The sequence below is a fragment of the Pagrus major genome, chromosome 2 (assembly GCF_040436345.1).
Source record: "Pagrus major chromosome 2, Pma_NU_1.0".
NCBI classification, from domain to species: Eukaryota; Metazoa; Chordata; class Actinopteri; order Spariformes; family Sparidae; genus Pagrus; species Pagrus major.
In genome coordinates, this window is record NC_133216.1 from 29,371,984 (window position 1) to 29,399,909 (window position 27,926).

The window sequence follows — 27,926 nt, forward strand, 5'->3', positions numbered from 1 at the left end:
TATCAGCTTGCACCATCTATCAGTGGGAATATGAGATGTATTTACTTTATTCAGTCTGAATAACCGCAGGAGGTATATTCAGAGTGGAGAGGTCTCTCCCAGCAATTCACACCCAAATCTGTCCTGACAAAACAATCCCACCTGGGCTCTTCACAAGGACACCATTATATGAGGTTAGAGTTTTGTTGTCAACAAAAACTTGTTTGTAGTTTCAGTAGCGCTCCCAAAAAATGGCATGAAAATAAATTAACTGCTTGAATAATAATATAGTTGAACTAGTTTAATTACAAACCTCATACAACCTGCTTCAGCAGTAGAATGACAGTGAAGGCAGAGTTTCAAGAATAGACCAACAGATGATATCAGTTGTATAAGTTTTGTGTCCACATGTTGATGTGTAGCTGTGATCTTCCATTCACTGTACTGACTGACTGAAGTTAGTCTCCTGCAGCACCTCATGCATACTGACTCACTGTAGACCATTTGGAGCCAGAGAAGTTTGGTGCACACAAACTTATTGTGTCTCACAAGCATCATCTCCACTGTAATAGGATGAGCTCAGTTGATCCTGATTATCTCATAAACCATCAACATAATGCTTTAAAAAGGTTGTTGTTGTTTTTTGCAAAACTCAACTCAAAGCTGCATAACCTGCAGTGTCTGACTGTGAGTCTCTGACTTGCCACTAACTCCTCAGCTAGTTTAAGTGTTAAAAATGTTGTCATGTCTTGTTACACAGTAACTGTAGGGTTCTTAATATTCTTACATTTAAAACCAGTCCCCATTTACTTCAGTTTTTTAGGAGAATGCTACAACTGTTTTGCTGTGAAGCTCCAGAAATGTGTTGTGGACTACGAAACTTCACTTGACTGGCCCTCTGGATGTCAACTGAATTTTCAGTTTTGTATGAACTTATCCTTTAAAATTGTGAAAAAATTACATTTCTTGACATTTTTGTCAATTTCTCAGGGAATGATGCATGGATCTTGATGGAAAAAAATCAGGTCTATTTAGGTGACTGGGATCTATAAGTGAGTGAGAAAGGGGACTTTTGGCCCCCCAAAGAAGTAGAACTCCTGTTAATCATCTCTTGACCGCTCAGATTTAGCTTGTGACACCGTGCCGGTTTCTTGACGTCTTTATTATATTCCATTAGCAACATTTTTTTTGCATTTGTTACATTCACAATGTCTGAGCGAAACTCAATCAGTGCCAACTTTCCACCATAAAAAGCTAAAATAAGACAGACTCAAAGTAAAACCATTGTTTTGTTAACTTTATTTCATATATTTGTGTGTGTGTGTGTATATATATATATATATATATATAGATATATATATACACATATATAAATATATCTATTTATATTTATACATATATACACCCACACACACATATCACACACACATATATGTATATATATATATATACATATATATATATATACACACATATATATATATACCGTATACTAATGTGTTTGACTGCCACTGTTAAAAGGTGTGACTCATCACATTTTCACTTGTAAGCATAAATAATAACTTTTTTTTCTCTCTTGAAACTTGGGAAATAAACCAACTGACAACAGTTATGGGTCATTTTCAGCACCATTGAATAGTACATTCTCTATATTGCATCAGGATATAAAAATATACAGATATAGTGAGTTTTTTCTTTAAAACATTCTTTCCGTGTTGTTCAATGGCATGAAACAAGAGAGGAAGAAAAGACCTCATGCTGACAATGAGGATTGTTACCATTATTATCGTCTATATTATTAATCCTTAGTAGATCTGTACTGGACTGTCCATTCATCCCTTCACAGCACTTTGAAAACATCAGTAGCAGCCACACGTGGGAGAAACAAATGAAATAAAACACATTAGAGGGTCGCCCTCTGAAACATGTCACGTTCACAGTGCCATCGGCCTCCCAACCACTTTTAGAACAAAGAAAGAGAGTGAAGAAGATGCCAACAGAGACACGGGAGTGTTGGAGTGCAGTGGAGGGGAAAGCCATGAAAACCAAGCTGGCCGTGGGCTCTAAGCTCTGTGTAACCATTAGCAGTCTGTTACAGTCATACACTAAGAACATTTTATCCACAGTCCAAAGTGATGGTGGTAATGAAGATGCTCATGGTGCTAGGGTAGTAATCCCCCCACCCCACCCCCCAAAAAAAGCATAAAAACAACATGAATTCAAAGCAGGAAAAAGTCAAAAATCGCAACAAGTCAGTTTTAATACTTTGAGGCTTACGAGAAGAAAAAGAAGCGAGGCGCGGCGAGGGTGAGAGTTCGGTTTGCAGTGCATAGAGAGGGACTTCTGAGATGGAGACGGATTCACCTGCAGGTCAGTCAGATGGGATTATTGCCCTGTGTCAGCCTTGCACACGCACACACACTCACTCACACACACACACACACACACAAACACACAAACACACAATAAACACACACCTCCGGCCAGAGTGAGCAAGACACAAGGGTAAAAACAGAGAGGGAAAGACAGCAGGGCTGGTTGATCAGGTTCCTGTGGTTTCCAGAGTATTCCCCTCTTCAGCTCTCTCTGTGGAGAGAAGCAGCCTCCAGCCGAGTGGAATTGTCTGCCAGAATGTGTGTGTGTGTGTGTGTGTGTGAGTGTGTGTGTGTTTGTGTGTGAGAGAGAGAGACATATATATATGTCCAAGTACAAGTCCAAAATACGCCTGGCTCCACCAACACTCTTGTTTTCCATCCTTCAGTCAGAGTGGTCCTGCAGCTCGTTGTCCTCCAGGAGGCTTCACATCCGTGAGGAGGAAGCCAGCTCGTAGAACAATACGTAAGCGTCGCTGCTGCGCACTTGGCTGGAGGACATTGGCGTTACTCTGGAAAGAAAGTGAGGGGATTTGGGAAGCAAACGTGAGAAGCAAAAAATATATGAGGAAGTATGTGAAGACAAAGAAAGTCATTATCTAACAACCGATTGATTAATTGTGAAGATGTGAAAATAATAAAAAATAACCCGTAAGTAGCTGACCTAACCTGCACCATCTAATTACATACACCAACTACTACTGACTTCTTTTGTGAGTTTAAAAGGTTTTCAGCGTATAAAGCATACATGGTGTAATACTTGTTCAGCTATTAATAAAGAAAACAGCTGGAGCAGCACACACACAGAACCACACATGATGCATGTATTCATTTGAAGAGAGAAACACTCTGTATGGTGATGTACTGAAGCGAGCAGATACAACAGTAGCAGAGATTGGTGGAATACATGAATATACATGGTTCAGTTAGAAAGAGAGAGGTAGAGGCAGTAGAGTGGTGTGTTCTGAATGAGTGCAGTGTAGCAGGAAGGAGCCCAGAAAGAGTGACTGGATACTCAGGAGGAAACAGAGGAGATAAAGGAGGTGAGGAGGATTATCTGCACCTTCACTCACTGGAGTTTGACTTATCTGTTGTTGGTCATGGTAACTGCTAATGAGGTCAGGTTTATAACAGACTGTATTAAGATGTGGTAAAATATTCATTATAAATGATTTAGCTCTTGCATTTGTGAAATCAAGTGAGATTGCACAATTATCATTATGAAAGCCCAGTACAAGTAAATTTTTTCACACAGCTCCGATAATCCTATTAATTAGTGTCACGGTGCTACTGTGGCAGTCAGGTTGTTTTTCTGTTGTTCTGTGTTTTTTCCCCTATCTGCCTTTTCCCCATCCCTTCTATAGTGATATTTGGTTATATATAGTAGCTTCATTTTTAAAGGGGCAATATGAAAGAATTTTAGATAAAAACTTAAACAACAAACAGTTATTACATTATGATGTCTATGTATTGTGTTGCAGTGATATCTCCCAAGATGAGCATGCATTTTTGTGTGGTATTTGTGCCAGAAGAAGAAGGAATAGTTATATTAAATCTCAGTTTTTAATGGTTATTCCTGCACTTACATGTGTCCTTTTCCATGCTGCAAACTACACTTCTAATATCATATGTCTTGATTGGCGATGATGGTGACACCTACCTGGAGTCATTAAAGGTGTACCATTCTCCCGAGTTGGGATTGCGACAGTAGGCTGTGTAATGACCGCCCATAGTGGTGCCTGAGTGGTTGGACACTGCATACAGGTTGTACACTGCATTTACTACAACAGGACAGAAACAAAAAACAACAAATCAACTCAAAAATCTGAAACCGATTTTTTGCACTCTTGTACAACATATTTGATTTACAATTTGATATTTATTGTACTAAAATGAAAATCTGTTATTTTTTCCAGAACTGTATTATTGTCAAAGTGGAGAAAGACTGGAACAGCAAAAAACAGTATGCAAGGAGTGCTGGTCGGGTGGGGGTCTGAGGCTATCAAGTATGGAGGACTGCAATAACAAATTCAGAAATAAATAAATAAATATAGAAATGATTCAATAAATACATTACTATGCAATTGAATGCACCCAAAACTGAAAATAATGTTCATTCATTTATAAAATGTGACACTGGCATTGATATTTCTGCTTTAATCTCTGAATTTATTTACCTTTGTATTAATTCAACTTTTTATTTACATCCCTTTCAATTTTCAATTTAAATTTTAAATGTATATACTTATTTACATTTATTATTTATTTCTGTATTATTTTCATGATTATTCACATTTTCCCACTATTGATTTCCACAATCTTACTTATTCCTGTATTTCTTTTTACTTTTGTGTATGCATATCTGCTCCATTATGCAAAAGGGGCTGTCATTCAAAGCCAATCACAGCACAGTAGGGCGGGAAAATGAATATCTTATTGATAAATACAATTGGAAATTAAAAGAGAAATTAAATACATTTATTTTCAGTTTTATTTTTGGTGCCTTTAATGGCATATTCATTTATTTATTGAGCCATTTATTTATCAATTTCTGATTTGGGCAGTTTCAGTTTCAGACTTAAAAGCCTTTGATATCTCATTCCTATTGAATCATAACAGCAGTATAAATATGCCTTCGCATGTCAGCCATTCAGGTCTTAATCAGGGCATTTCTAAATGGTTGCCTTTCGGCTATTTCATATATAGGTTAGCAAATAGTCACATGATCAGTATGGGCAGGTAAGTAGTCACATAATTAATCTTGACAAAACATGCAATGTTTTAACTGCTGTTATGATTCAATAGCCATGAGATATTAAAGGCTTTTTTATCTCATCACCCTCTTGAGTGCCTCAGACTTCGACAATTCTCTACTTAAAATGATGTGACACTATGTCTATATATATTAAATATATTATAACCATGTTTGATACAAACAGGCCCGGGCCTTAGAATCAGTACTTACTGCTGTTTTCGGAGGCAAACTCCCGCAGGTCAAGATCTTTCATAGGGAAGTTAACAAAGGTGGACAGTTTGCTGGTTCGTCGTGCCTCAGAGAAGCGTTTCAGATCTGGAGAGTCAAGGACCAACTCCTCTGTGTGAACACATGGAATACATTTGGCCAACATTTTGTACGACTCTGTAAAAATTTGGTGGAATATTTTCAAATCTTCACTCTCTTCACTGTATGCCATAAACACAGAAACATCTGGGCATTGGTGGATGTGAGTGAAAACTACAGCCAATTATACTGTTCACTACACTGTGCTTCAAACACATGTCAGAGTCAGGATATCAGAGCAGTCATTCACAGAGAAGCAGCTCAAAGCAGCCACCACACTGAACTATTCTACATGGATGTGTGTTTAAATGGACATTTTCACAAATTATTTGCAGATGCTCAAGTTGCAGTTTCTCTGACAAATCTAATGGGGATTACAAATATATGCAAATTCATGCAAAATAGTACTGACTGACTTGTTTCAAGGCGTGGGTGCATCTCGTAGTAATGTTTGAATTGCACTCGACTACTGTGTGATACAGTGTTGCCATTATACATCCCACTAACACCGACATACTCTCACAGCCATTCACTACTTTTACAGTGACATGTATCCATTTTAGGAGCTGCACATCTGTTTACTTCCTATGTCAACTCTACAGTAACGTTACCAAAGCCCCAAACCTTAGTGATAACATGTCACAGTTAACAATATGTATCGACATGAGGGAACCAGAAGTCTAAAAATGCTAACTTATTTCTGGGTTTTAGGACTCATCCCTGTGGCACCCTATAGGATCACTGCAGATATCTAATATAACACATCAGTATCAGACCCTGTTGTCCAGAGAAAGGATACGCAGCACTAAGATCTTGGGGAACTTCTGTATTGTGAACTTCTTTGTGCATCTCCTCCTGGCTTTACACCTGTAGCACGTCTGTGAAGAACAAACACAGAGTTAGTTCAGGCACTGTTTACAAGCTGCCAGTACAATATGAAGCACACAGACTGACATCTAGTGAAATTACTACTACAATGATATGGTTTCTAGTTTTAGATTGGCAGTGTCTTAAGTGTTTGACCATAAAGAAAGAATGCTTGGTAAAGCAGTGAACCACTGATTAAATATAATTGTGGGTAATGAAAAGCAGAAAATGAAACATAAGCCGCGTTTCAACTACCAGAAATTCCCCCACGGACTAGGATCTTTTGGATGAACTCTGTGTGTTTCTAGCACTGATGGTCAAGTTCTCCCAGCACTGAATATTAAGCCACTATTTTTTAAAATGTGTTGCCTCAAAACAGGTTGTTTTTTGTTCATTTAAGGCACCAACATTACAAAAGAAAGCACAAGAAAGATGGACAAACAACGACGACCAGGCCTTACTGTTGTTGTCTAGTTGTGCAAAAAAATGACGTGTCAAATCAGATGTTGCCTTTTCATACATCAGAGGACTAATTCGCCTAATCTTTGCGGGTCTGTAAATGGTGGTGGAAACGCAGGGCTGAAGTGGAATGTTTCCTGAGACTAAAATCTATGGGTACCTTGTGTGGAAAATAAATGTGGCTACAGAAATTGTCCAATGAAATGAAACATGTAGTGATGTAGTAATGTATAGTAATGATACTGTAGTTCTACGAAAGTGGCTTTAGAAAGTGTTCCGTCGGTTCTCACCGGCTTCTCGTCTCCGTCGAGGACGTCTTCTTTGGTGAAAAGCCGCACGCAGTCGATCAGACTCACCTCACCATAGCCCTTCTGAGCACAAACATGGATGCATTCACATTAGCATGCACACAAAGCATGCAACAGACATACACAAGCACACAAAGCAAAGCACAAAGAGGGACAGGTAGAAACCAAAAAGCTCATGTTAAGAGCTGTGCAGCTCATTAATGCTCCAAACGTTTTCAAATCGTCAAAAGAGAAATTAAAAATAAAAAAACACAGAGAACGTCACCTCTGCACCGCATGACATCTGCAACCTGTTATATGAGTATCACCTGTGTGTGTGTGTGTGTGTGTGTTTCCTAACCTTGGCGATAGGTAGAGAAAGATCCCAAAAGGGGTCGAAGACAGTGGAGCAGAAACCGCAGTGGCTGCAAGTCAGAGAGCTCTTCAGCTGCCCGACAAACAGATCTGCAAGAGCAGGAAAGATTACATGAAAAAAACATGTCACTGATGACTGCAGATGATAATTGTACTTTTCTTTATGCTGATCATATGAATGTCATCTTAGTTTTCGGTGGGACGGTTAAGCCTGCCCTGCCTCTACCATGCCATATCCAGACTAGACAAGTTTGATGTGTAAAACAAATGTCACCTATACAAGTCGAGAGTTGCAACAATTAATCGATTAATCAATTATTTGATGGCCAGCTATTTTGATAATTGTTTTTCAGTTTGAGTATTTTTTTTCTCTGATTTCACCTTGTTAAATGTGAATATTTTCTGCTTTCTTTACTCGTCTTATGACAGTTAACTGAATATCTTTAGGTAACATTTTACAGACCAAAAAACTAAATGATCAATCAGGAAAATAATCAATAAATTATTCTACAATGAAAAATTCATTAGTTGCATCCCTAAAGAAGTCAAGTCTAATTTCATCGCAAAATTCAATGTATTCCTGTCTATAAAACTGATTAAAAGTGATCATGATGCATTTCGACTTACCGACTATTTTACTGTCTTCTCTCTCCAGATATTTACTCCACATCTTCTTCCCTTTCTCTTCATCCCTGAACACAGAGAAGAGAGAGACTGTTAGAATATTACATACAACATGGACAAGACACTGATGATGACACTCGGCTGTCCTGATTCAGTAAAAAGGTTAATAATATAACAGAGGGATCATTTTTGATTACTGAGGGAGCTGACCTACTTTATCATAGGTGGCAGAATCTGAGAAAAAGGGATTAAAAAGACACTTTCTACCCTGACACACATTTTCAAGCTGGAAAATAGTATTTACCTGCATTGTTTTTCATATTTAGGCAGAAGGGACTCATTTCGAGGGTAATACTGAAAGTTGCAGAGATTAACTCTGACCCTTAAACAAGCCACAGTTAGATAACTGATAATTATATCCAAGGAGAATTGGAGCATTAAGCTGATCTGGGCCCCAGAGAGGCAACCACTCGACACAGGAGCTCAAACTGTTGCACGCAACCTAAAATGATGAAGCCTTAATGATTCATGTTGCCTTGGTCACATACTGTATACCAAACAGAACATATAGCAGGCCTCTAAAATCGCCTTATTTTTCCATCTGTCAGTTGAGGTGTGTCTAATTCTGCTCTTTCACCAGTCGGACAGGTTGCTCATGGGTAAAAAGTCAATACAATACATGCTTGAACATTTCATTTGGTCAAGTTCCCTAATATCACCCAAACAAATTCCTCAATTTAGGATACACTTTCCAAAATGGTAATTTAGACATTTCATTTAGTTTCTATATGTCTCTGTCTGTTTAGAGCTACACCAGGTCTGCTGTCCCGTGCAGAAAGGTTACTTACGGCAGGTGGTCAAAGTCCTCCACAGTGCCTCTTGGTCTGACAGTGACCCTGTTGACCTCGTTGTGCAGCCCGTCCAGGAGGAAACGCAGGAACTCCTGAGCATCCTGTTGGCTGCAAGACACAGAAACAATCAGTCAGAACCACAAATATCAGCTGATGTCACTGTTTTCAGATGTAGATACATAACTTCACTAATGCAGTCATATTATTATCAGAAAAAGATGTACAGCAGCTTACTTGTATCCCACAAATCTGGGAGCATATCTCTGGATCTGAGTTTTGAACTCAGACGGGCTGACCGCCTCACTGCTGGACAACGTCCACATGGTCTGTATCAGCTTGGCAAATTCTACCAGAACACAAACACTCAAGTTACTCACATGCTGGGACATAAAATAACACATGTATTCAGGTTGATGGTCTACTGAAGCTACAACTCATTTTCTTATCCTGTGCCAGATTCTGTACATCCCAAACATGTCAAAGACAAGGAATCATTGTGTCTCTTTTCCTCACGTGTTCTGAAAGATGCACTTCTAATCCAGAAGTAAACGGGTAATGAGTTTGTTAGTTGTGTGCAGCTATGAGTGTTTGTTTTGGACTCTAGGGGGCCTGTGTGACACATCTCTCACCTTCCATGAGGGCTGTGTTGGTGCGGCTGTTGTTGTTAAGGTCTCTGCGGTGCGAGTTGTGCAGGCAGTAGTCTCGCAGGCTGTGTGTGTTGCTGAGACACTGCAGGATACTGTTCATGAAACACTGCAAGGAAAAACAGCACGAAAAGTTTGATTCCCTGACAGATGAAGTGACACAAAGCTCCTGCCTTCCTGTTCATTGATGACAGACTACATGTTTGTTTAGTTGTATTGTAAATTGTGATTTTTAACATCCAATATCTAGGCCAGGCAATATATATGGTATATATTGTCAACGTGATATGAGACTAAATACTGAAATTTTATATATCATTATATCATATAGTGTAAGTGTCGTCTTTGCCTGGTTTTAAAGGCTGCATTCAGTCATGTGTGACGTCATTTACTTCACTTATCAGACCGTTCTACTTGTTTTAAAACTTGCTCTACTTGCCAAAATATTGTGATGTTTGATTTTGTCGGCCATTCCTAACATTTATAAAGGGCTTGTGAGAAGATGTCATAATATCGAGGTATATATCATGTATCGAAATATGGCCTAAAAATATTGAGATATAATTTTACAGCCATACCGCCCAGCCCTACCAATATCTTTACAATTTAGTTGAAAATATACTTGTCACTATTTTCTGGTTGTACTGAATTGTATGTCCAACAAAGTAAAGGAACAGTTTGACATTTTGGGAGATACACTTTATGACTTTTTTGCCAAGTTGAACAGGAAGATTGATACCACTCTCATGTGTATAAGCTAAATATGAAGCCACAGCCAACAGCTGGTTAGCTTAGCTTAGCATAGAGACTGGAAACAGAAGGAAACAGCTAGCTTGGCTCTGCCTGAAGATATCAAAATATGCCTATAGTGAAAAATAGAAGTGTAAAAAGAAGTTGAGGTCTGAGCCAGCACCTGGTTAGCTTAGCTTAGCATAGCATAAAGACTGGAAACAGAGGGAGACTGCAAGCCTGGTTCTGTGCAATGGTGACAAAATCCACCTACCAGCACCTCTAAAGCCCATTAATCAATTACACCATTATATCAGTTTGTTCAATCCATACAAACATGGAAGTGTAAAAGCAAAAAGTTGAGGCTGAGGCCAGCAGCTGGCTAGCTTAACTTATTTGTTTATCCTGTACAATACCCAGTGTTAAGCATAAAAACCACACATTACAGTTATGTGCAGAACTTTCTGAAGTCTCCAGTGGTTGCCTGGCAGCGGCACTGTGAAAACAACACTACAAGAAATAGTCCTGCGCATAACCTAAATAAAATAAACCACAATGTGATGTATTCAAAATCAGGTCCTCGTATGGATAAAAAAAGGTGTTTCCCATAACAGTCCTTATGCTAAGCTAACTGTCTGCTGGCTCCAACCTCATATTACCTTATAGATCTCCTCATCTAACTTTCAGCAAAGGGTGAATAACCCCGTCTGAGCAAAAATGTGTTGTTAATGTGATGATCAATGCCTCTGAGGCTGATATTTAGATGGATAGGTGGACAGTATGTAATTAAAATATTTAAGATGATGCAATGAAAAAGATTTGGTGATCTGGAAATGTACTACATTGTAAAACCTTACAAGACAAATTGAAAGAACCCTTACTGAGTATAATGCAATCCTCCATGCAATGTAATGAATATACACGAGGGCATGTTGTCAAAGATAGCACTGTGTATACACTGCTGCTCCCATCACGTGAGACATGAGCAATTTGGTAGGATCAAACCAGTCAGAGAAGGAGAGAACGAGTTCTCCCTGGTCCATAGTTCAGAGCTCTCTGATTAGGTTACTCTACACAAACAAACACACACACGCACGCACGCACGCACGCACGCACGCACGCACGCACGCACACACACACACACACACACACACACAGCAGCAGCACACATCGTTTATTTTAGGAGTCGTCCATCTGCCTGTTGCCTGGTAGACGGATACGCTGCTGGACCACCAACAAACTGCTATCAGTGTTACACAAACTGCATTATGGGAATTCAGATCGAGCTTCTTCCTCCACTGTGAAGAATAATATCCTATTGCCGGACTCTTGGAACTAGACAGATGTAATTACACACACAGTATGTGGCTGCTGACTTACAGTGTTTCCCAGGTTTTTTAGTCCCACAAGGCCTTGGGCACTCTTTGAATTCTGAAAGACAAAAGACATAATATTTCGATGTTATTCACAAGACAAATCAACCTTATAATCAACTGCATTTATGTACTTTAATTCACCCAAGCATGAAACATTTTTCCAACCATATTTAACAGTGGAAACATCTGAATGTACAGAGCCTGTTTTTGTATTACAGGAGACATGTGAACAGTAAAATCAAATGTGTGTGATCATTTTTAACTTTCATCTCCATTTGTCTTATTCCTATGTTTATGTATATGACTAATATTAAAACTTTTAGGGCGCTATTTAGACAGTCTATAGTGCATGGTCTAAAGCACAAGGCGCTAGTGTAGGCTTTACCAAGTCCATTTTGCTACTTTAACAGTGGATAATCTGGGCGCAAAGTGAGGTGCACAGCACAAAGGGGCGGTATTTAGATTCTGAATTAGTCATGGGTGTGTTTTGGGCGGAACATACATGAAAGCAATCTGAGTGTCAGCTCCCAGCTGCGCAGGGACCTGACACATATTTAAAATTTAACACTATTTAGATGGTCTATAGCGCATGAGTGCAAAGTGCAAAGCGTAAGTGCGTTTAGGGCGTGTCCAAATACATTTTGCTTTGCGCCAGGACCTGCACATATTAAACAGTAGCACTTGTCTTTGCTGATGGAATGGGATGTGATCTTCGGCTGCTGGACTCTCTGTCCCGCAGTTTCACAATCATCTGTCCCATCAACAACTCTGTTTGACTGCATACGAAAAAAAAAACTGATATTTAACTGAGGAGGAGGAGGAGGAGCGCTGCTGCGCATCCCTCTGTGTGTGTGCGATTCTCAGTCCGTGGATCAGGCGGATAGGTCATAAAAAGTATCATCCTGATCAATAATAGTGGGATGAGAGGGTGAAATAATAGGGTCCTTAATGAGGAAAATATTAATGACATTACCTGCATCGATCCTCCAGCAGCAGAAACAGTATGTGTATCTCTACATTAACACACGCATTTGCGCACAAGGAACAGCTGATAAACTTCACTGGCTATTTAAAACTCCTGACTCGTTTCCTCTGGAGAGTTTATAACTACAGCTTTCAGTTTTGCTGATTAAATGTGCCATGATATTTGTTACAGTGACATGACTGTGTTCATGGAAATGTTTAAAATAACTGAAGCAGAGTGTATGAACGGTGTGAATCCGCCTGTGTAGGTGCATCTAATGCGTCCTTTAAATAGCAGGAAACAGACTGTGCCTTTGACTTTAGACCAGCTTTTTGTTGCTCTATGGCGCCGTTGCTTTCTGCTGCATCAAGATAGCAATCCACCATCAGTGCGCCTGACCACACCTCGCTTTAAGACCAACACACCCAGGGGTGCACAGCTGGGTGCAGGTACATTTGCTTTTTACACAAAGTGGGAGCTGGGCGTGAAAATGACAACTGCGTCAGTCTGAAACTAGCAATGACACTTGCACTGCGACACATTGCGCCAAGCATAAGAAAGAGCCCTAAGCCTTAGTTTGCAGTGCTTTACCATGTGTTGATCAGTAATAGATGAACTGAGTATGTTTGAACTGATCTGAAGTTCAAATAGAACCTCTGATGAATACTTCCAGACATTCTTTCTCTTGTTTACATTAACTACTTCTGCTTTCGCGAGATGCATTTTCCCCTCAAAAACAGTCTGTATCACATAAATAACTGTGTTTATAATTGCTGGAAGAGGGAAAATGAATTAAAACCACATTCAAACACTTACAAGAACACAGATGTTATCTTATATACTGAAACCACTGGTTGTTCTATCACCAGATAGATATTCACTGTGTTTTTCCTTCAGGCTGGATTTGTACTTTAATTAGATCCCAGGAAAGCAGGACAAACAATAAAACCCGGACATGTGATGAAGATGTGATCTATCTACATTTTGCAGTTGAATGTGTGTGTTGTGTACGTCTAGGAATGAGGCAGGAGGATTTTCTTTGTCAGAGGAACTTGTTTTTGTTATCTCGCAGTCAGTTCCTCTCCTGGTAATCACTCCCAGATGGCAAAGTTCTGATCAACAACAGTAGATAACACACCTACACCTTGAGGAGTTTCTACACTGTGGTGTTCACTGTCGCCGTTTCTCAGGGCAACAAACCATGAAATACATGCATTTAATCCCTGTGAAACACAACAGATGGCTAAGCATATTATCATGATATCAAAATCTTTAAATGGTACAAAATGCTTTGCAGAACTTATGTCATCGCTTGCTGCTTTTAAATTTCATTACATAAGTCAAGCGGTTATATAATTGAGTAGCTAGAGGAAGAACTAACAAAGAACACGGGGGTGGCTAAGGAATGCACTTGTGCCCTCCACTAAGGAGCACACAATTACACTTCATAAAGCATGAGCCATGCCAAATTTAATTAATTTTCCACATTGTAAGTCAGTAAGTACAATTACAGTAGGTCTGAAAACACATCAGTAAGCCTGAAAACACAACAGCAAGACAGACAACACAACAGCAAGACAGACAACACAACAGCAAGAGAGAAAACACAACAGCAAGACAGACAACACAACAGCAAGAGAGAAAACACAACAGCAAGACAGACAACACAACAGCAAGAGAGAAAACACAATAGCAAGATGGAAACCACCACCAAATTTTGTCAACCGGAAAGGGTGGGACTTTTACTTTTTGAATCTGATTGGGAAGATCAGTGTCAATAACAGTGGGAAATGTGCGGAAGTCCACGCTGACCAGAAATGATACAGAATTGTTGAATGTTTTTGGAATTTGCGATCCTGGTTTCCAACTTGCTGTTGTGTTTTCTCTTTTGCTGTTTTGTTTTCTGAATTGCTGTTGTGGTTTGCACCCATCGGCCACCATACTATTTCACGACTGCACTACTCTTCTACCAATCCTTTCTGCATAGAAAACAATATCTGTAACACAATACTGTATGTGTAAAGCAACAAAAATGATGGTTCGACCAGCTTCAGTATTATGTATAAAAACAAGCTGACTAGCAGTCCAGCAGAGAAACTAACAGCGTGGTAACTTGAGTTTGTATTTTCTAGGCAGAGAGCAACTCTGCAGGACCAGCAGCTTAACACCAGTCACCTGATCTCTCTGGTGACTGAAATCTATCTTACCACATGGCCCCTGTTACCCTCACCTGTGGTGAAGCTAAGGCACATTCACGGAAGAGCACTGTGGATTAGGACCACCATGAAAACGGTCCAAATCCAAACTTGAGACCACATGAAAACTAGAGTCATTTAAATGTTCAAGACTAAACCAAACAGAGCACTGGAAGATGAAGGGGACATGGCTGTTATAGGATGAATGTTCAAGACCTAATTAGGGGAAAGGGACCATATATAAAAAGTGGTGGTGATGCAGTGTTTCCTCTGTAATTGTTTTGTTGCAGTGTGGGTACTTGGTAATTTTTGACATTTGTTCCACATTTATCCCTGGTCTTAGTTTAGTTCTGGTGCAATGAGTGGTTTGTGGTACTAATATTTTATTATTATAATTATTATAATGTTCAATTTCCTATTGTATCTAGCTGTGGTGTCATTAACCCAAAGCAATGGTATGTATTTGTTTTGGGAATGAGACTTGTGATGAACTGTCTACCTGTCCATGGTGTACCCTGCCCCTCACCCAACATAAGCTAGGAACAATACAAGTGTATTCACAGATAATGGATGGATGAATGGACGGAGGGATGGGTGGACGGTCGGACAGATGAATGGATGGAATGAGACTCAACAATCAACTGTCTTTCTCCAGACAGTTACATAGTGAAAATTTTGACCTTTTTTCCCCAATCGATTATCAAAATAATTGCAGATTTATGTAAAAGTTGACAACTAATTGATTAATTCATTAATTCTTGCAGCTCTACAAATAAAGGCTGGACACAGCTCATACACACTGAGTTGTGCGGTAAGCCTGTTTTGATTCATTTACTAGCCAGTGTGGCAGAAAGCCTTGAAAGATTTACTCACTAAACGTAAAATCTACCTGCCTTTTGCGCCTGTCAGGTGCTAATTCCAGACCCTTTAAAAAGCATCTACAGGAAAAGCCATAGCCTATATTAAAATATTGATCTCAAGAATTGCAACAGCTGCCTGTTGCTGCTAGTAACAAGGTTGATGGAAGTCCTGAGACTGAACCGAATAAGCTGAAAGACACTAACAAGCTTTCTAGACCTGAGTGGGAGTGCAGAGTAAAGAGATGATTCTATGTAGGTCACTATGAGCAAATGACATATTCTTAATGTAAGGACATTCATAGTGCAGCTTTAAGGTTTAGCGAAGGAACACTGAATGTCAAACTGAGCAGTCCTGTCCCGAGCTCTGCTGTTAGCCTCCTGGAAGTATACATATTGGGAGCATGTTCATTTGTTTATCAGTCGCGTCAGCCTGCAGCTTATCTAGTTATGAGTACTGATAAGGGAAGGGCTTTTTGCTATTTTATAAACAACCTCTGCCATCTGTCTCTGCATCAGCAGAGAGAGAGTCAGTGCAGCATGCAGGGAGGGGGGAAATCTACAGTTTAATTAACCATGGCTTATCTAAATCCTCCTTTCTGTAAATTCCACTGTAGTGAATGGAACACTTTATTGGCCACGGTCATATAACATAAGTACACAAACACACACACGCACTTGTGTGTCCAGCTTTGCGAACTCACTGATGACTGAGAATGACAGGATGCAGGACAAATCCTCTGTGGTCACCTCAAATTATATTTCATAACACACACACACATCCATACACACACACACACACACACACACACACACACACACACACACACACACACACACACACACACACACACACACACACACACACACACACCTCTTTGCCCCACTGTTGGAATGTGTGTGTCTGACTTGGCGCTCTGCTGACTAATGCCTCGGCCAGTCCCAAAAATAGCAGCTTTGCTTATAATAACGCCTGCTTGTACACTTGCAATTGGCTGATCCTTCGGCCGGCGTGGCAGACGTCACGACAATGAAACATCTTGGCTCTGTCTCCGTAGCAACGCTATTCTTATTTTTTGCGGGATGGAAAGCTAGAGGACATGGTGACATCACAGTGACAAGGCCAAGTGTGGAGGGAGCGTGTGTGACTCAATGTGTGAGGGAGTTTGAAATGTGAGGAGTCGAGAGTGAATGACTTGGAGCAGATGTGACTTTCAAACGAGGACCATCATCCCACGTTCACATGAAGGTTGATTCAGTTTTTAGATCAAGATTTGACTCTCATTTAAAGGCAGCATTTGTAGCATTAATGGATGCTAACACCAAAAGCCACACTGATTACAATATTTTTGGTGAGTTAGCAGCTCCTTGGGGCAGGGTCAAGCAGCTTTTATTGCAGCTTTGACCAACTTTTGAGGAAAATCTCCGACACCACACTGGAGGGATTTGATCATGTGGATATGTTCAGGGATGAGCATCGTTTAAACTGGAAGTAAATGAAACCAAGAAGTGACATTCAAATAGCAATATATTGAGTATAAATGAAGTGATTTTTTTCTTTTGTAATCCTACTACTTCTAGTCCTTTGACAGACACAATGATGCAGTTATTATCCAAGTCATTAAGTGCTCATTTTCAAAGCGGTGTGTCAAACAGGAATCTTTAATACATGTGTGCAATGATCCAAGAAGTATTGGTTGAAGCTCTGATCCCAACCTGTGGCATGACTGCAATGACAGCTAATTCCGTTATGCAAATTCTGCTGTGTTTCTTCTATGGAGGCAGTTTAAAGCAGCTTCTAACACTGAAGCAGAACAGGACACACTAAGTGACTGAGGAATACAGTACTAACCGCTGTAGACAGTGTACACAGGTGCATCATTCCAAAAACTGGGTTACACAATGGTAGGTTTATAGTTAATTAAACTGTAGTTAGTTATTTCACTGTTAACAAACAATGAAATGCTTTATAAACAATTTACAAATGAAGACCTATTATTATTTGTTCCCGTTCCTTCAGTGTGTGTATAGGTTATTATGCATGTAAATGGTCTTGAAAGTTAAAAGGCCCAAAGTCCTTGTCAAAGAGAGCTCCTCTCTCCCACAGAAAACACTGCTCCTGAAGTACCTGAAACACCTCAACAGTAGCCCGCCTTTAAATCTGTGACTTCTTGACATCACTACGTCACCATGTCACACATTTGCATAGTCTATTCCTGTATTCACTGTAGAAGTGAACCTAACTGGAAGTTGAAAACATGACAGAGTAGGGCTGCATGATATGGTCAGAAAGTGATATTGCGATTATTTTGACAGATACCGCGACTGTGATATAATTCATGATTATTATGGATGATTACATTTTACATTTCAATTTCCATTGTCTATACTAATAAAATCATGATGATGTGGCTTTTCTCCCAGTCTCTGCCAAACAAACATGTTTTATTACATCTAGGGAACAAGCCTGTAGGCTAGAGCATCTCTGCAGCACTACAAAATTTCATTAAAACACTGTTTATGACACATTTTACCTTTAAAATAATTGCAGTTCTTGCAATTTGGATATTGCAATTAGTCATGTTGCGATTTCGATTATTTTGCAATTAATTGTGCAGCCCTATGAGAGAGCCTACCAGACACACAGTGCTTGCTTAGCGTGTGTGAGCTGACTTATCAGAGCAGACTGCTTATTTGCTGCAGACTGCTTACCATTTCAGACAGAGGGGGAATACAGGGCTGCTTCACTGGACAGAATAATAAAAATGATGTGTTTTTTGAACATTAGAGCATGTAAACCTATTTTCGTAAAAACCCAAAATAAAATTATAAATCTGAAAATGAGCATAATATGTCTCCTTTAAGCAAATGTAAAGGTTTGTATACACCAATTGCAACTTGACAATAAACAATTGATAAATGGTTGATGTAGTTATTCACTGCTTTTTAAAAGTGAAATAACTCTCGACCAAAGTTTAATAAACTATAACCCGACTATAACTATGAACCAACCGGGCTAGGCAGATGGCTGCCCACCATTGAGTCGGGTTCTGCTCATGGTTTCTGCCTGTTAAAAGGCAGTTTTTTCTCACCACTGTTGCCACGTGCTTGCTCATGGGGTAAATGTTGGGTCTCTGTTAATAAAACAATTAAAGACCGGGTGTACACCTGCTCAAATTGGAAAGTGTCATGAGATAGCTTTTGTTGTGAAGTGGCCCTACACAAATCAAGACTGAGTGATTGATTGACTGATTGATATAACTTAACCATTTATTAATGATGGTTATTGTGAAGTGTTACAGGTAAGAGATCATTTGCAATCCTGTAATGATTTCAAGACCCCCGAAAGTCTGTTCTCAGTTTCCTACTATTAGCGAGGGGGTTATACGTTTTCTGCCAAAGTTAATAAATCTTAATGAATCATATCCAAAGTTGCGTTTTCTTTATCTTAACTTTGGAGGAACCCTTGGAGGAGGGGGGAGAAGCGGTGGGAGAGACGGGAGGAGGGGGGATACAGCAGTCACAGCAGTAACAACAGCTTTAGCTAACTGAGATATGAATATTAATAACACTAAAAGTATAATAATAATTATTATTATTAACACACCACCAACACTAGTCCTCACAGTTACTGCTAAGATTCCGCTGCAGTATCTCATGTTCCTGAGATACATTCCCTCCACTTTTCAACCCTTTCTACAGCTGACTACTTCCTGACTATCTAAAGTTACAAATAAAATCCTAAAATCTCTATTTAAAGTCATATATATCTTAAATATCTCAATATCAAATGAAACTGGTAAATAATCTTACAAACAACAATTATAAATCATAACATTTTTAAGATTCTTTTGACTGTTACAAAACAATGTGCACTTTAGGGCTGCACAATACGGTAAAAAAACAAAACAGTGTGATTATTCTGATGATTCATTGTGAATAGTAATTTTTTCACCACAATTTTTTTTTTCATTGAAAAAAAAAAATTAAATCAAGATGATGTGACATTTGTTGGGGTCTGTACCATATTTTCTTACATTTGGAGAAGAAGATCTATAGGCCAGGGCATCTCTGCAACACTACAGTACTTACTTATAGTGTACGTATAATGTTCAGTCTAATTATTATTTTTGCAGTTGCCAATTTATTTATAAAGCAGGAAGAAGAGCGATTATGTACTCAAAAAAGATTTTTGTTTCTTGTAGAAGATAAAGTGAAAGGATGGGAGAAATAAAGAGTGGGAGGAGTACCTGAGCGGATACATTATACCAACAGTCACAAGAGGGAACATACATCCACTGTTCATATTGCCACTCGTTCCATGTGAGCAGACTGATATGTACTGTACACAAAAGAGGCAGCCTAGTGGGATAACTTTGCAAAAATGCTCTATTCATAAATATCAGAAGCAGCTCAGGCAACTAGCAAGCTGCTTTTGAAACCCTACTCCTCTGAGGCTAAAAAGCATGGTGAACAGAGAGGCTTTCCACGGGCCAGGTTGAACTGCTAGGAATAAGAGACAGCGGAAATGTCCCTTTGGCGTGTGCCCAACTTGGTGGAAGTAAAATCTCTCTATCCACTGTGCTCAATTAAGTCAAAGATGTGGGCCTGCTGGCCTGAGGGATGGAGGCTGGTGTCAGAGCAGAGGAAATGGGTCAAAGCAAGGTGAGGAGGCTGGACGAAATGGATAATCCCTCATTATGGCTTTCCTTTCTAGGGTGACTTAATAGGAAAAAGAGGAGGACAACAACAAACTAGATTAAGAGAGAAAGATTCTGCATTTGTGCCTGTTAGACAAACATGATACTGCTCAATGAACTTTGGCCTCCAGGCGGTAGATTAAACTGTGCAGCATGCATTCTTTGTTAACATCAAGCTTAGTCTAAGGAATGTTAACACATGCCTGACATGCATTCCTTTAGCTTCGGACATCAGCTGATATTGATGAGAAGATCAGGACAAGAAGGATTTCAGGTTCAACTGACTGACGGTTTTAAGGCTACATTCTTGTCATAAGGACATGACTGTGGGAATACATTTACATGTTTGTTGAAGCCATTATAACGCCTATTAAAGCTATTTTTCACTTAGAAGCCATGCACTTGATAATAGAGTTCATGAGAACCATTTGCTCTTGACTGTTTTATTTGAAATAAGAACAATATTTCTACATCTCTTAATGTTGAAAACATTTAACAGATAAAGTCAACTGTTATCTGTGCCCTCTCTTGGGTGAGGGTAGGCCTTGGCGATATGGCAAAAAAGTCTACCACGATAGTGAAGTTTCATATCTGCTGATATCGATAATTATTGATCATGTTTAATGACCTGTCCCTTTTGTTATCATTTTTAGACCAGGTGAAAAAAGGTCAAATTTAACCTCTTTATTTTGAATTTAACCACTTTATCAAGTCACACAGGTTATGTTAACGAATGAAAAACACAGAAAAAATAAAAATACTGTCATACCGGTGAGCTGACCTGCTCTTTTTCATTCACTTTCCACTCTGTCAGCACTAATTTTCTTACTCTGGTGTTAATGGGTTGTGCTTTTTCTCACAGTTGGTTTGAAAAACACTTGGCGGCGCATTGTGAGAATTAGTTGCTCAGGTGGTCGCGCCGACCACTTTCGCTGTCACAGCTGCAGTGGGTCTAGCCTGTTTGCTCTGCTGAATGAGCCCGGCCACACTCGAGGTGGTAGCGAGGAGCGGCTCCAGTGAATGAGTAACACTGAGAGGAGCAGCACAAGACTGGGACAGAAGCTGAAGGGGCCGGTGTGTTTGCCGGCAAGGCTGCGGCCTGTAAGCTGCTGTATCAGACCACAAGAAAAGCACAAATGACTACTGTTTGAGTTAATAGTTTAACAGGCGGAGGATGGCTGGTATAGTGAGAAACAACCTGATGCCACAGCTCCTCAGTAATCAAAACCTTGTGGAGATGTGTGAAAATAACAAGCTCAGAGCACAAATGATGAAGCCTAATGAATACCCACAGGGGAGCTTATTCCAAATGATAAATGAGTGCACAGGAGCATTCTGATGATCTCTGTACCATTTGCTATTAAGTTTAACAAGACATGTAGGTTAGGTCAATTGGTGATCCTAAATTGGCTGTAGTTCTTAATGTCTTTTAATGTGTACCAACCTCTTGCCCAATGTCAACTGGGATGGGCTCCAACCCCAGCAACCCTCAAAATGATAAGCATTACGCTATATATACAAATGACGTTAAAGAATGGATGTCTTCATAGTGTATATGAACAAAGAAAATGCTAAATTTGGTGAATAAAATTCACAGTACTTTCATATCAATGTACTGGGTGCTTACGTTACTCCCTTATAGCAGAGTCGGCCCAAAAAATCCAGTATTGATCGGCCCTGGTCCGATGTTAAAACTCCTCTGAGGCAGCTTTCGACCACCATTAGACACTAAAACTCTCCAATGAAACAGCCCTGTTCTAGTCCTGGGAACTCACAGAGCTGATTCAAAATCAATGTGGATGATTCATATCTAATTGCAGTATTGGCAATGCTCGAATAATATGCCTCCAACACCAAAGCAATAACACGTGCCACTTTCTCCCCCTCCCTGCTCTGCTTGTGTCTCCTGGGCTGTGAACTAAACTTTACACTACCAGCAGCAGGATGCCTGGGTCCACCTGGCACTGCAGAACGCCAACCGCTGATTGGCTGGCTGCTGAGAAAGAACAGGAGAACAGTCTGTTCTGACCTGTCCCTCTACTTGGCAGACCATCATAAACAATCTCTCTCTCACTCTCTATAAGTTACCTCTTTGGCTGCTGTTAAGTTCCTCCCATGTGAGCAAAGGTGACACTTTTGCTCACATACCAGCTTATGTATGCAGACACACACTCAGTGTTGCCGCTTAATCGGGAAAGAGAGACAATCTATGTATTTCTCCCTTATAAAAAGCACACAAAGGGATGAAATCAGACATCAGAGCTTGTGGAGTCAATGTTGGGTGACGTGTCTCACACACTTACATGCAAACAAGTAAACAGTGAGATCCTCTTACTGAGAAGAATGGCTGTCTTTCTGAGAAATACAAATACATATAGCCTATGATCCTATGAACAGGGCCAATTAGTTGCAATTCACTAGATTGAAGGCTGTGAGAGGACATTCTCCACACACCAGGGGTATCACACTAGCATCCAGCATTGTATAGATAACAGTTTGAGAACATGTGACCATAAAGCAATGCACTGGCTGGTTTCTTACATAACAGCTCTGTTCATCTTCACACATCTCCACTGTTGTGCATTTCTCCAACAGGCAAAAAAAATCCCCCTCAGTGGTAAAATCCTTAACCACTAGCTAACAGGCTATTATACTAAAGCCTGGACTTCACATTACGACACCCTTCACTAGAAAATCACATCATTGGTCTGACAAGTACATGGAAAATGACCAAATACTTACAGTATGTGTAACAAATCACCTCAGTATTGGATACAGTATAAATACTACACAACTCGCATAGAAAAAGGGAAAAAAAGTTACTCCCACTGAAGTCAATGCAGGGCGGTATTCTCAGGCTATATCTGGTAGTATTTTTCTTTGGTATAAAGGAAATTTAAAAATGTATAATCTTCTGTGAACACATATTTAAATCCACTAGATCCAGATTTTTATAAGAATTTGCATCAAATTGTACTCACTCATAGATATAGCATCTTAACACGCCTGATTTTTTCCAAGTCCATGCCTTATTCCCTTCGAAATAAACAAAAAAGCCACAAAATCTCTCACAGTGTTAAAGAACGTGAGAAAAAAAAATCATGGATCTGTCCCTTTATCTGTATCCATACCAAATATTAATGGGGTTTATTCTGGGCCGAGACCCATCCTCCATCTTTCCAGTTTTGTGGAAATCCGTTCTGTAGTTTTAGTGTCATCCTGTAGACGGACCAACCAACCAACCAACCAACCAACCAACCGACCAACCAACCACCTTTTGATATATGATTATTATTGGATTGGATGATTACAATTGTTTGCAATTGATTTTCTGTAAATCATCTAATTGATTCATCATTCTAGCATTAGCTTTAAAACTACTGAGCAAGATTAGAAAGTTGCAGCAGAAAGCAACCTTTGACCTTCCAGCTGTCAGTGCTGGTGTGCTGCGAACATGCTGTGCAGAAACACGCACAAGATCACAGATAACTACACACACTCCCACTTGCACACACATTTCCCTCGCGCACAAATTCATGTATGCACTTACTAAGAGAAAGACAGAGTACCTTATGGTGGTTTGTAGAGGGGGAGGAGTAGAGGACAGATGATGACCAAGAGCAGAAGGAGAAGGACAGGACAGGAGGAGCAGGTGGACGATAACAACAAGGCAGAAAGCATGCCAAGCAGCCAGGCCTGGCCTGTACTAAAGTGTATTCTACTGTGATGTCTCATTACATAACAGAAGCTGGCACACGGCAGCTCCACTCCACACTGTAGCTTGGGAACATACACACATACAAACACATAAACCCACACACACACACACACACACACACAGAGAGAGAGAGAGACTTGCAGCAGGAAGACTCCAGTGACAAACTAAGCGGTTCCTCTTCATCTTTTCATATTAGGACAAATTCAGCTGACAAGTAGGCTTTCAAATTTCAGTGTACCCCACAATGCACGCGCAACTTTAACTTCCATTTCTGTACGCAAGGAATGGACAGCAAAAAAAGCTTTAATGGTGCAATATGTAATAATTTGCTTCCTCTTGAATTCATACTCCAAACAAATTGGGGGCATCATATCACCAGAGTAACTGCTAATCTTAACTTCAGTAGATATCTCTTTAAAACAATCAAGTGACATTACAATTCTTATTTCTTCAGATTCAGATTATTTCTTTGACAATTTTAGGTACTTTCTGAAATGATAAATAAAGTAACTAAAATTCTTACATATTGCACCTTTAAGGCAAAGACAACATACAAGGTCTCTTGTTGTCAATAGGGCCATGCTAACCATTGGACCCATTGCCAACCTCATCATTATTATGACAATATACTGGTTTGCTGAAATGACTTTTCTTAGACACTAGCAAACCATTATTAACGTTCCTGATTTTGTTTATGTAGTTAAAATGTTTGAGACTATGTTTGACTTTTAATTATTAAAATCATTCCAGTGTGGAAAGACTTTTTCAGAGGAAAAATTATTTTAAAGTCTTTTCCACCATGATAACTAAACTCATCAAAATAATTACATACATTTACCCTGAGGAGATGTTTTGTCTCCACACTGAACTGGCTTAAACACAATGATTTTCTGTACATTATGTACTCAGACCTACATTTATGTGTATAATATATGTGGCTGCGTGTCCATATGGAAACGGCCAGAGGCAACATTCATATCCAAGATATTCTAGGGCATAAAAAGCCCTGTCAGAATGGGTCAGTCCTTTATTTATTTCCATCAGAGACCTACAATGGAATACATAAGAGCAGTATAGTAGGAGCAACTGTAGTCTATGAGGGGGATTAAATGGTGGTTATATAACCAGTGACCTGCCAGTGCAGGCCTACTGATCCTGACACAGCAGAGTACAGCGGCTTAAAAGAGCGGCTTACCTCTGCAAATGACTCACTTCAACGTTTAACTGATCATCTTTGACAAGATACATAACGCTGTCAGTGAAATAACCATCTGTGTCCTCTTTATAGTGACATACATCCTCGTTTCTGCCTGCAAGGAACCATAACTCTCTTACTACATCTGTGAACACTGGTTCCAATTCCTGCTCACATTCACAGATATTAACCTGGTTGAGCATGAAAATATCACCCGTCCAATTGTATAAAGTAGTGAGCTTTAATAAATTCAGCATCATTTGACACGTAAGGGAGCACTTTAATATACCTTTTATTTTTACTGTACGTTTACACTGCTTGTTACCACCCACCGAGTATCAGTGACAGGAGACAGTGGACCACACGAGCACCACATCTCAATAAGCTACTGAATAACTGCTGTTTGCTGTTATACATGGTTCTTTTCGTTGTTACTACCAGACAATTCACAAATCATCTTAACTACGGCCTTGTGAGTTTTACAGCTTTGCCAATAGGAAAGTAATAATACGATAAAAAAAAATTGCCAGATTTTTCAATGGAGTTTGGTGTGCCGTCCTCTTTGAGGCAGAGATAACGGACCGCAGCGGGCACCATCTCTTACCTTGGCTTGGTTTATAAGAAGCCCCACGAAAGTTGACACCAGCACCGAGCCGGACATGCTGCCTTTTCTCCGCATCTCTTGCTTCAGAAACGGGAAAGCGGCCGCCGGCGGCTCCTCGGATACGGTCACCGTGTAGGACTGTCGCATGCTCGGCATGCCGGCGGAGGAACGAAGCCAAGGACTGGTGCGAGTTATTCAGACGAGAGCGAGTGTTTTCTGAGCGCTCCTGCTCCGCTCGACGAGCCGCTTTCTGTTGCGGGAATTAGACGTTTTCCTCCGTTTTCTGATAGCCCCCCTGCCTGTTGTCATTCATTCATTCATATAACGGCACCAGCCTCACAAATCACGCCGGAACAGAGGACCTGTGGCGTTCCCCTTAAATCACTCTACTTACCCCTATTGGGAGCGATAAAGCGCCAGTAACACCGATAAAGACTAACTAATTACGAATGAGCCGCTGGCTGCTGTGACAATATACTCAGCTGTGTGCAAAACGCGTGCCTTGTCACTAGAGTAGGTCCGTAAAAGATAATAAATACATATTGTGCTCCCTCTTCGTTGTACAGGACTGGAGGTCTGTCTCCTCTAGCTCGGGTAAAAGTCGGCCTACAACAAACGTCAGCGACCGCCTCCAACCGTGCTGCCTACGTCACAGTCCATCCTTCTCCACGCTGCTGTGTCAAAGCTGAAGGACCAAGGAGACTACTCGTCTCCACAATGCTCAGGGTAAACCCTCCATGGTTTATATGCCACCGTGCATTCTGCCAAATACATTGTAACAGCATGACGACAGCTACACGAAAGGCACACCGCTGTACGAATCTGACAATAGGGATGGAGGCTACTTTTACTACAGTCTGACTCACTGGGTCTAAAATTAGATTGTGCAGTCCTAAAATTGGTCTTTAATGAGCTTCCGGTGATTCACCAGCAACACAATAGGCGTTGAGTAGTAATGAGTCTCACTTTTTCACAATAAGAGGATGAAGACAAATGACTGCTGCAATTCTAGATTTCACCAGGATTACCCAAGTATAGGCTGTTTGTCGACCCAAGTGCTGTTACACTTGTCAAAGGATAAAATCAACAATAATGATCCTCCACCGAGTTTCTGGGAAAACATCATAGGGTTCATAACTAGCTGCCTATGAATAATTCATAGTTAGTTACAGTTTACAAACAGATACCTTAAAGATGCATTAAGTGATTTTTTTAACCACAGCAGAAACAATACAAAACAGCAGAAACAATACAAAACAGGCATATAATCACCTGTGCTAGTTTAATATGGCGAAGTTGTTAGTACACAGTGTCTTATTAATGCAACCAGCAGTCATGGACCTTGTGCAGCCACCAAAAGGTATTTTAAACCAAGGCATGATATTTTCATAACTTTAACTAAGTTAGCTAACTAAGTTAATTAACTAACCTAAACAGATACACATTAAGTTCTGACACAAAGAAATGAAAAGTTTCAACATATTCATGGTTTGCAAAAATGTACATTGCCAACATTTATTCTTGCGACAGGGTGGGTCAAAGACAATGATGAGAGCGGTGAGCCTGAACTAAAATATTAAAGTTGCAGGCAGGAAAACCAGAAAAATGAGCCGAAATGCTTTGAAAAGCTGGTGGGAAACTTGTGTAATAATTGTGTATAATTGTTTTCCATTTGACCCACTGAATATTAATGGAGCAGCTTTTAGGCTGAGTATTTATATATTCTTCAATGGTTAGCTCAAATGAGTTATAAAGAACATGGAGAAATGATAGAGTAACAGCTGAAGAGACCTGGAATAATGTTGCCATTAGAGAAAACTATCATCAACATCAACAAATACATCGTGTTGATTGCTAGAGCACCTGCAAGCAAATCTGGAATACAGACAGGTTTTGCATCACTGTATCACATGTACACATGATCAGGTGATACACCAAAGTGTGACTGAATCTGACTGAGGCAGAAGCATTTGTCACTGAGGAAATTTAAGGTGTAGCATGTCATTGCACTGCCGGTGGTTACACAAGGCTGTTGACTTTAAGCACCTGATAACAATATTGAATACTGA

At 39.9% G+C, this 27,926-nt stretch overlaps 1 protein-coding gene across 2 annotated transcripts; it reads right to left on the reverse strand.

Moving 5' to 3' along the window:
* Positions 1-1,261: 1,261 nt before the first annotated feature.
* usp2a (ubiquitin specific peptidase 2a) lies at positions 1,262-26,439 on the reverse strand. 2 transcript variants are annotated; one of them, XM_073485254.1, is made up of 12 exons: positions 25,858-26,439; positions 11,629-11,679; positions 9,505-9,628; positions 9,110-9,221; positions 8,873-8,983; positions 8,028-8,092; positions 7,387-7,490; positions 7,029-7,106; positions 6,212-6,290; positions 5,317-5,421; positions 4,012-4,132; positions 1,262-2,863 (listed from the first exon to the last, which is right to left on the reverse strand). In XM_073485254.1, the coding sequence occupies exons 1-12, from the start codon at positions 26,011-26,013 to the stop codon at positions 2,779-2,781; spliced, it is 1,191 nt and encodes a 396-aa protein (XP_073341355.1). In that variant the 5' UTR covers positions 26,014-26,439; the 3' UTR covers positions 1,262-2,778. The 2 variants fall into 2 exon arrangements, with proteins under 2 accessions (XP_073341355.1, XP_073341347.1); XM_073485246.1 differs by having other exon boundaries at positions 2,681-2,863; positions 7,029-7,109; positions 25,858-26,111.
* Positions 26,440-27,926: the final 1,487 nt, after the last annotated feature.

Coding starts and splice junctions, on each gene's coding strand:
- usp2a (XM_073485246.1), bottom strand. CDS start 26,013: ATGCCGAGCATGCGACAGTCCTACACGGTGACCGTATCCGAGGAGCCG. Junction 7,110..7,386: donor TTTCTCTACCTATCGCCAAG/GTTAGGAAACAC, acceptor GTTTGTGCTCAG/AAGGGCTATGGTGAGGTGAG. Junction 5,422..6,211: donor CCCCAAGATCTTAGTGCTGC/GTATCCTTTCTC, acceptor TTGACTCTCCAG/ATCTGAAACGCTTCTCTGAG.